Here is a 10,375-nt window from a genome sequence, read left to right on the forward strand (position 1 = left end):
GCCAAGATTAGTCAAGGGGGATGGATATCAAAAGAGGAGGGAAAGAGAGCCGATGTTCGGGAAGGAATTCAGGGCCAAGGTAGCTGAAGGCAGGGCTGCCCTCTGAGAGGAGGGCCAGGACTTCTCACTGGCCTCAGCAACACCTGGCTGTTGATGCTGGGATACACTGCCAGAGGTATTTGTTAATGGTCCCTACAAATGTCTGTCTGCTGGCAAGCCTAAGCTGGGCAGGCAGCATCTGTGCAGAGAGACACTCCGTGGAAACATTTCTCTTCCCCTCCATTCTCCAGGGGGCCCCTGAGATGGAAGAACATTGGTGGAGAAATAAAACAAAGTAACTTGCCTTTGAATGAATCAGTTTTATTTCTGATGAGTATCAGAAACACGAGAGCATGTTGCACAATGAGTCTGTAACTGAACACAGCAAGAAACTGTCAAGGCCTGGAAGCTAAGCAGCCTCTAAAATCCTGCACAGCTGAGACAATGTAAACTTCACACAGAGGGAAAGGGAGCAGTGGGGGTCAGGGGGGGCGGTGAGGGTGGGAGTGTAGGGCTCTGGGATGTAGCACCAAACCACACAGGGCAGAGTGGTGGCTCCAGCTCCCACCCTCACTCTGCTCGGGTCCTGATCCCTGTCATACTACAGGTGCTCTCTACCCTGGGGAAAGGGGAAGGGAAGTGCTTCCTGCCCCCACCCTGGCTGTCCGCTGGTGTACGGCATTGTACTAGCACCAGGGCCAAGGTACCCACTGCATCAACACCCAGAGAGATGAGCAAGGTAACCAAGCACACAGGGGGAGACAGGATGAAGGAGGGGGGTTTACATTCAATGGTCAATGAAATCCTCTTTATGTGCACTCATCACAAGAGACCTTCTGTGAAGAATCAGCACAGTGTCAGCGGCAGAGAAAGTCAGGCTGAGCTCTGGCAGAAAGCTGGACCAGCCGGGAAGACTTAAGGAATATTGAACTGACAGAAGTAACTATTTTGAGAGCGACAGGGCTTGTCGAGCCACTTTCCATTGGCCAGACCTGAGAGTGCCGCACAATTCTCCTTGGTGCCACCGTCAGGCTGCTGGGAGGTCACAGTCTCCCAGTTGGTGTAGTTGACCAGTGTGCCAGTCATGTCCACCCAGGTTCCCTCCGCTGTGATGTCTGTCACTCCAATCCAGATGTTGTGGTTCTCTCCAACCTTCTGCCTGGCGTACTGGTACAGAGCCTGATTCTCCTCCTCATTCTTAGCCCAGCCCAGGGTCCCGCCATGCAGGATGCAGTCGTCAGACGCCTTGTGAAAGGTCTTTTTCCCATTCATCGGCAGGTAGCACTTCCTGTCCACTTTCATTCCCCGGAGGCACACTGGAAAAATAAGGACAGGTTGGGATGGTTTAACCAGAAGGCCGTGTGCTGACTCACTCTGTACACTCAACTGGGCTCAGGTTGGCTGTGGTTGGCTGGTGAAGTGTCAACACTTGGATAAGTCAATAAATAACTTGCCATCTCTCATCACTGAGTCACCTGGAGCTTGATGGGTAATGCACAGGGCCAGAAGGTGTGGGTCCAGCTCACGTTACAGAGACTTCAGCTAAAAAAATGTAATGAGCCATCCACCTTCTCTCTGTCCTGATTAACCAAAGCTTTAAGCCTTGTTCAGGAGGATAGTGGTACACAAAGTGATCGAGTCCCTAAAGCTATAGGATCTCCTGGGTATGGTAGCATACTGTATCCCTAAAGCTATGGAATCTCATGGGAATGGGAGGAGATCCCTCAAGATCTGTGATCATAGAGCAATACAGCATGGATACAGGCCCTTCAGCCTAGAGTCCAGGCCGACCATAGTGCCCACCTATCTAGTCCCAATTTCCTGCTTTCGGCCCATATCCCTCTAACTCTGCCCCTGCATGTACCTATCCAAGTGCCTCTTAAATGATACTATTGAACCTGCCTCAACCACTTCCTCTGGCAACTCGTTCCATATACTCACCACCCTCTGCATAAAGAAGTTGCTCTTCAGGTCCCTTTTGAATCTTTCCCTTCTCACCCTAAATCTTGCCCCCTAGTTTTGGACTCCCCTACCCTGGGGAAAAGACTATCCACTCTATCTATGCCTCTCATCATTTTAAACTCTTCTGTGAGGTCTCCCCTATTCTCCTACATTCCAAGGAATAAAGACCTAGCCGGGCCAACCTCTCCCTATAACTCAGCCCTTCTAGTCCTGGCAACATTCTCATAACAGGAGGAGATCCATAAAGCTGTGGGATCTCCTGGGAACCTGCAGTCAACCTCAGACATGGATCTCCTGGGATGTGTGCAGGCATCACTCATTTACAGGAGCAGCTGGCAGTAGCCAAAGGTCCCAAAGCTATCAAAATGTCTGGGAAACAGGACATTCCAACCTCAACACCACAGGATCACCTGGAATAAAAGAGAGGACTAAATCCACAGGATCAGTTTACAAACTGACAGATTCCCTTCAGCTACATGTTGCCCCGGGAAATGGGAAGGGAGAGCCACAGCCACTGGGTGGTGTGGGAAACATAGGCTGAGGGGAGACAGAGGCAGGTTTGAAACGGCACAAGTGGACTTCCAGCAGGCATGTAACAGGAACACAAGTACATACACTCGGCGGGTCAAGCAGCCTCTGTGGAGGGTAACCATTAACACTTCAACTCTCCATCAGACTTACAACCGTAGCCTGGTTCCAGGTCCTTGAGGGCTGGAGTGAAGATTACAAGCCAAGCTGATCTTCTCCTGTCTCTGCGACTCCGTGAGCAGCCTTCCTACCTCCATCTCAGAGGCTTCAGAGATGAGATGGTTGCTCCAACACAGGGAGTGCGTCACCTTCAGGTGTGCTGCCACTGGAGTGAATTAAACTGGGACCCCGTCTGTCCTCTCAGAAAGGTGTGATTGATTCAGGGGCACTGCTTCAGGGATGGATATTGAGCAGGACCAGGGCAGACTAGTGTCCTGTTCAATAGTCATGTCTTATCCATGTCATTGCTCTTTGTGGGAGCCTGTGGTGCACAAACTTCCCACAGTGCTCTGGGAGGTCTTCCTTCCCTCTGCCCCAGTAGATGACGTGGCAAGAGATGGGAGAGTCAAAGGAGATGCTGCAAAGTGATACATTGACAGCAGCCAGTCTTTTCCAGACACTCATGTCACAGCCTAGTGTCGGCTGGAACTGTTCTGTCAGCGTCCCAGCAGGTACTCGGATGGTGGTGGGAACAAGACGTAAACCTCCTTACCTGTATGCAGTGCCTGGTTCTCCTTCAGTAAGTTCACCTCCTCCATGATGTGGTCAATCTGCTTTTTAATATCTTCAATCATACTCTCAGTCACCACCGCTGAGCAAGTGTGAAGAAAAGAGAGTGACAGACGGTATCACCACACAGCCTATGATGTGAAAGCCAATCTCCACCTTCAGACAGCCCCACCAACTACAGCAGATTCTTAGAGAGAGAGTGGAGAAAGCTCAAGGTCCTGGAAGCTCTGCTGGGTCACTCTGCTCACAAAAGTATGATTTTAAACAGCAAGTACATTCAGTGTAAACAGGTTCCACTGTTGGTGCTCCTTCCACACAGCTGTCCTCACCCACACATCAAGAAAGTAGAACAATACAGCACAGGAACAGGCCCTTCAGCCCACAATGTTGTGCCGAACTAATTAAACCAGAAATTAAAAACCTACTAAACTAGTCCCTTCTGCCTACACGATGTCCATGTCCTTCCATTCTCTGTGCATTCATGTGCCTCTATTGTATTTGCCTCCACCACCACCCCCGGCGGAACAATCCGGAAACCCACCACTCTCTGTGCAAAAAACTTGCCTGCACATCTCCTTTGACCTTACCCCCTCTCACTTGAAATGCATGCCCTCTAGTATTAGAAATTTCGACCCTGGGAAAAAGATACCGGCTGTCAATCTATGCCCCTCATAATCTTATAAACTTCTATCAGGTATTCCCTCAGCCTCTGCCACTCTAGATCCTTCCCATAATGAGGCGACCAGAATTGAATGCAATACTCCTGATGCGGCCTAACCAGGGTTTTATAAAGCTGCAACATAACTGCCACTTCTCCGCCCATATCTGCAACTGATCTATATCCTGTTGTATCCTTTGGCAATCTTCTATGCAATCCACACCACCACCAATCTTTGTGTTGTCTGCAATCTTACTCACCCATCCTACCACATTTTCATCCAAATCATTATATGTGACAAACAACAGAGGTCCCAGTATGGTTACACACCTCCAGCCAGAATGAGACCCATCCACCACCACCCTTTTGGATCCAATCAACAAAGTCACCGCAGATCCCATGGATGAGTCTACCAAGTGGGAGCTTGTTGAATGCCTTACTAAAATCCTAATATCCACTGCTCTGCCTTCATTGATCAGCATGGTCACCTCATTGATCAGCGTGGCCATTACAGAGACTTGGATGGCTCAGGGACTGGAATGGTTACTTCAAGTACCAGGTTTTAGATGTTTCAGAAAGGACAGGGAGGGAGGCAAAAGAGGTGGGGGAGTGGCACTGTTGATAGTGTCACGGCTGCAGAAAAGGTGGACATCATGGAGGGGTTGTCTGCGGAGTCTCTGTGGGTGGAGGTTAGGAACAGGAAGGGGTCAATAGCTTTACTGGGTGTTTTTTATAGGCCACCCAATAGCAACAGGGATATCGAGGAGCAGATAGGGAAACAGATCGTAGAAAGGTGCAAAAATAACAGAGTTGTTGTGATGGGAGATTTTAATTTCCCAAACATTGATTGGTATCTCCATACAGCAAGGGGTTTAGATGGGGTGGAGTTTGTTAAGTGTGTTCAGGAAGGATTCTTGACACAATATGTAGATAAGCCTACAAGAGGAGAGGCTGTGCTTAATTTGGTATTGGGAAATAAACCTGGTCAGGTGTCAGACCTCTCAGTGGGAGACCATTTTGGAGATAGTGATCATAATTCTAACTCCTTTATAATAGCATTGGAGAGAGATAGGAACAGACAGACTAGAAAGGTGTTTAGTTGGAGTAAAGGGAATTATGAGGCTCTCAGGCAGGAAATTGGAAGCTTAAATTGGGAACAGATGTTCTCAGGGAAAAGTACAGAAGAAATGTGGCAAATATTCAGGGGATATTTGTGTGGAGTTCTGCATAGGCATGTTCCAGTGATTCAGGGAGGTTACGATAGGATACAGGAACCGTGGTGTACAAAGGCTATAATAACTCTAGTCAAAAGGAAAAGAAAAGCTTACAAAAGGTTCAGAGAGCTAGATCTGGAAGAGTATAAGGCTAACAGAAAGGAGCTTAAGAAAGAAATTAGGACAGCCAGAAGGGGACATGAGAAGGCCTTGGTGGGCAGGATTAAGGAAAACCCCAAGGCATTCTACAAGTATGTGAAGAGCAAGACTATAAGACGCAAAAGAAAAGGACCTATAAAGTACAACAGTGGGAAAGTGTGTATGGATCGGAAAGAAATAGCAGAGGTACTTAATGAATTCACTACGGAAAAAGATCTTGGTGATTGTAGTGAGGACTTGAAGCAGGCTGAAAAGATTGAGCATGTAGATATTAAGAAAGAGGAGGTGCTGAAACTTTTGGAAAGCATCAAGTTGGATAAGTCGCTGGGACTGGATGAGATGTACCCCAGGCTACTGTGGGAGGCAAGGGAGGAGATTGCGCAGCCTCTGACGATGATCTTTGCATCATCAATGGAGACGGGAGAGGTTCCGGAGGATTGGAGGGTTGCAGGTGTTTTTCCCTTATTCAAGAGAGGGAGTAGAGATAGCCCAGGAAATTATAGACCAGTGAGTCTAATATAACCTCCTAATATAACAGAACTCACTGCAAACACTCAGTGGGTCAGGCAGCACCTGTGGAGAGAGTTAACATTTCAGGTTGGAGCACCTTCAGCAGAGAATGACAAAGGATATCAACCTGAAACATTAGGTTTGTGTTTCTCTCTCCACAGATGCTGAGTGTTTATTTTGGATTTCTGCAGCTTTTGATTGTGGCGTGTGGATTAAAGAGTGTGGGAGCACCAGGCAGATGATGGGGGAGCCCAGCACAGGGGAGTCTGCCCCTCAGGGTGGTCTTTTCTGTACCTAACTGCATGTGACCTGCTGTCACTGCTGCCAGTCGGTGCACAGCAAGATCCCTTAATCAGTTTAGTGATTTGCGTCCAGGAGATCTGTTGCTCAGGGCAAAACCTATCCAGGGTAACTGTTGCTCAGGACAACACCTATACACAGTAACTATTGCTCAGGGTAACACCTATCCAGGAGATCTGTTGCTAGAGGAACTGATGAAGGTGATTAATGAGGGTAGAACTGTTTCAGTAAGGCATTTGACAATGTCCCTCATGATAGGCTCATCCAGAAGATTGACATGCATAGGATTCACGGTGACTTGGCCGTTGGGATTCAGAATTGGCTTGCCGGTAGAAGTCAGAAGGTGACGGTGATGGGACTTATTCTGGCTGGAGGTCCATGTCCAGTGGTGTTCCGCAGGGATCTGAACTGGGACCTCTGCTGTATGTGATAATAAAACGTGGATGGGTGGGTTAGTAAGTTTACAGAGGATACAAAGATTGGTGGGGGAAGGGGGGCTGGAATGCACTGCCAGGGGTGGTGGTAGAGGCAGATAGCAAAGGAGTGTTTAAAAGAATCTTGGATAGGCACATGAATATGCAGAGAAGGGAGGGATATGGTCAATATGCGGGGAAGAGAGATTAGATTAATTAGGAGTCACTAGTTTAGTTAGTTCAGCACGACATCATGGGCCGAAGGGCCTGTTTTATGCTGTACTGCTCTACGTTCTATTACATGAGAATTTAGCACTGAGTTTCTAGCATTAAACGTGCGGACTGTATCACTACAAGTCGTGTGTCAACACAGACTGTGGTTCAAGGCACAGATGTTGGCAATTACATACAGAGAGTGGAGGCCGAATCCTACTTGTATGAAGTGTCCAACAAAACAAACTCTGCCGGGGCAGCGACCGGCTCCCTGACAACCTGCTCACCCACATTGCGGCACGTGTGGGAGAGGCTGGGGTGTGGAGAAGGGTTGCAGATCCCGGGGCACTGGGGCAGGGAATGCGCTGGGGTTTGTTCCAGGCGGTGTCGGAGGGTCTGGGGCTGCAGGGTTGGGAAGGAGAGAGCGGCGAGGGAGAAAGGATTGCCGGTGAGGAGGTGTCGGGTGTCAGCGGTCGGAGATGGGGCGGGGCGGGGGAGCGCAGAGAGCGCCGTGGGAACGGTAACATTCTTTGGGAGATGCCGAGACTGTGGAACGGGTCACGGGGGGAGGGGAGACGGGGGGAGAGGAGAGGGGGGAGGGGAGAGGGGGAAGGGAGAGGGGGTGGAGAGGGGGAGGGGAAAGGGGGGATGGGGAGGAGAGGGGGAGGGGGAAGGGGAGGGGGGAGCAGGTCTGTGAGTGAGACAATGAACCAGGGAGCCGGACCATACCCACACTGACAGACGGCGAAACGCTGCCTGTCTCTCCCTGTCTGTGCCTTCTCCCTCTCTCTGTCTCCCTCCCTCTTTGTCTCCCTCCTTTTCTCTGTTCCTCTCTCTCCTCTCCTTCAACCTCTGCCTCTCTCCCTCCCTTCTCTCTCCCTCTCTCGCCTCCTCTCCCTTACCTTCCCTCCCTCTCCCTTCGGGATCCAGAACCGAGGACTTCACCACAGTTCCCTCTCTCTCTGCGCACTCCGTTCCTTCAACGGGTTATGCAGTGACCATCCGGACAGGGTCTGACCCGCACACAGCAGATTCCCCCCGACCGCCGCCAGCAGACCTGCTCCCGGTCAGAGGGGAGCCGCTCTCACACATTCCTCTCACCCTTCAACCCAGCGACCCCTGTGGGATCTTCTTGTGCGCAGTCTGCCGGCCTCGTTTCCCGGCACACTGCAGAGGGTGCCCTGCCCGAGTGGCGCTATATCAATGCAGCCCCCTTACCTTTCTTTGAGGACAGGTTCTTCCTGGGTTTGGTCCTGTCTGGCTGCTGCCGGCTGTCCCGCTGCTGCCGGCTGTCCCGCAGCAGACACAGGACGGTGAGCAGGGTCAGGGCCGCTCTCAACTCCATCTCGCACTGGGTCCCGGGCCGGCGCCGCACCGCTTTATCCCGCCGCGGTAATGAGAAGCGGATGGGCCGGGACCAGGGCCAACTGGAAGCGGCTGAAGAGCCGCGACCGTGCCAGGGAGCTCCCTAGACACTGCCCCAGCCAGCACTGCCCCGCCAGACACTCCCCGCTCAGACAGAGAGATAGAGAGAGTCAGAAAGAGAGAGAGATGGAGAGAAAGACAGAAAGAGAGTCAGGGAGAGGGGTGGGGAGAGACAGAGAGAGACACAGACAGAGAGTGGGACAGAAAGACGGGGGGAGGGAGAGACACACACAGACAGAGAAATGTCAGAGTCAGAGAGGTACAGAGAGGGAGAGTCAGACACATTATATGGACAGACAGGAAAGAGCAGTGGAGGTAAGTGGTTCCCCTCCGGGTGATATGCAGTAGCTGATGGGGTGCCGCAGAGTCCTGGCTATTCACAATGTGTTTCAGTGGTTTGGATGAGGGAGCTGACACAAGCGGGGGGGGGGGGGGGGGGGGAGGGGGGATTTGGGGGAGTGCAGGGAGCATGAGCTGTGAGGAGGATCCAAAGAGGTCCCAATGTGATTTAGACAAGTTGGGTGAATGGGCGAGTGCATGACAGATGCAGTTTAATGTGGATAAATGTGAGGTTTTCCACTAAGGTTCTAAAACAAAGTCAGATTATCTAAATGGTGATGGATGGGGGAGGGGGGAGGTGAAATGAGACCTGGGTGTCCTTGTACACCAGTCGCTGAGAGTAAGTGTCAGGTGCAGCAGTTTGCAAGGCAAATTATATATTCATTGCAAGAGGACTTGAGTCCAGGAGCAAGGATTCTTGCTGCACGTGGGCAGGGCATTGGTGAAACCTCACCTGGAGACTGGGATGCAGTTCTGGTCTCCTTATCTGAGGAAGGATGTTCTTGCCGTGGGTGGAGTGTAACAAAGGTTCACTGGACTGGTTCCTGGGAGGGCAGGATGCATGTGTGAGTGGGTCAATTGAGCCTACAGTCAGTGGAGTTTAGAACAATAAGGGGGGACCTGACAGAAACCTATAATGTTCTAGCAGGACCACACTGACTGGATACAGGTAGGGTGTTCCCTATGACCAAGTGTTCAGAACCAAGAGTCATGACCTCGGTACGGGGTCTGCCATTTAGAACTGAGATCAGGAAAAATGTCTTCACCCAGAGGGTGGTGACTCTGTGGAATTCTCCACCACAGAAAGCAGTAAAATGTCATTAAATGTGTTCAAGGAGGAGGTGGATATATTTGACATTAAATACTTAAATGCCAAAGGGATCAAGGGGAGAAGGCGAGAACAGGGCATTAAAGTTGGTGATCAGCCTTTTAATGGCAGAACAGGCTCAAAGGGCCAAATGGCCTACTCCTGCTCCTATTTTCCATGTTTCTAAGTCACACACTATCCTGACATGTCACTGTCACTGGATGTAAATCCTGGAACTCTTCCCCCCTTTACATTGGGGACCTGGGGTGGAAGGTGTTGCACAGAGCAGTACCATGTAACAGATACTTAAGTCTGTTTACAGACTCCCCAGCCACCTATCATTTCTGCAGCCAGGAGGAGACGGTGTATCATGTATATATGGAGGGTGAGAGGTTGCAGCCTCTATTTGAGTAACTGAAGGGGCTGTTCCTCAAGTCTTGACTGCACTTCAGCCCCACATTCCTGATCTACGGTCACCCAGTGCGGGGGGGGGTGGGGGGGGGGGGGGGTCAGTCAGAGGATCTCCTGGTCGGTTCGTTCCTGGGCCTGGCCAAGGTGGCCATTCACGGGTCTAGGCGGCAGGCAGTCGAGGGTTCTGCCCGAGCTGATTCCCTGCCCCTCTTCTGGGGTTATGTCCGTGCCTGTGTATCCATGGAGAAGGAGCATGCAGTATCCACGGGTACAATCGGGGACTTCTGGGACTGGTGGATGCCACAGGGGCTCAAGTATGTTCTGGATAGTGATGACTGTGTTATAATTTGAAATTGTAAACAGCACGAAGTACTGTAAATTTAGAAACATAGAAAACCTACAGCACAATTCAGGCCCTTCGGCCCACAAAGCTGTGCTGAACATGTCTCTACCTTAGAAATTACTAGGCTTACCCATAGCCCTCTATTTTACTCAGCTCCATATACCCATCCAAAAGTCTCTTAAAAGACCCTATCATATCTGCCTCCACCACCATTGCCGGCAGCCCATTCCACGCACTCACCACTCTCTGACTTACCCCTGACATCTCCTCTATACCTACTCCCCAGCACCTTAAACCTATGTCCTCTTGTGGCAACCTTTTCAG

At 50.7% G+C, this 10,375-nt stretch overlaps 1 protein-coding gene across 2 annotated transcripts; it reads right to left on the reverse strand.

Annotated features, from left to right (window-relative positions):
• Nucleotides 1-350: 350 nt before the first annotated feature.
• LOC127570667 (tetranectin-like) lies at nt 351-8,351 on the reverse strand. 2 transcript variants are annotated; one of them, XM_052016436.1, is made up of 3 exons: nt 7,944-8,338; nt 3,242-3,340; nt 351-1,355 (listed from the first exon to the last, which is right to left on the reverse strand). In XM_052016436.1, exons 1-3 carry the CDS (start codon nt 8,068-8,070, stop codon nt 955-957), a joined length of 627 nt encoding a protein of 208 aa, XP_051872396.1. In that variant the 5' UTR covers nt 8,071-8,338; the 3' UTR covers nt 351-954. The 2 variants fall into 2 exon arrangements, with proteins under 2 accessions (XP_051872396.1, XP_051872397.1); XM_052016437.1 differs by lacking the exon at nt 3,242-3,340 and having other exon boundaries at nt 7,944-8,351.
• Between the last annotated feature and the right edge of the window lie 2,024 nt (nt 8,352-10,375).

Source organism: Pristis pectinata, chromosome 5, assembly GCF_009764475.1.
Source record: "Pristis pectinata isolate sPriPec2 chromosome 5, sPriPec2.1.pri, whole genome shotgun sequence".
Taxonomy (NCBI): Eukaryota; Metazoa; Chordata; class Chondrichthyes; order Rhinopristiformes; family Pristidae; genus Pristis; species Pristis pectinata.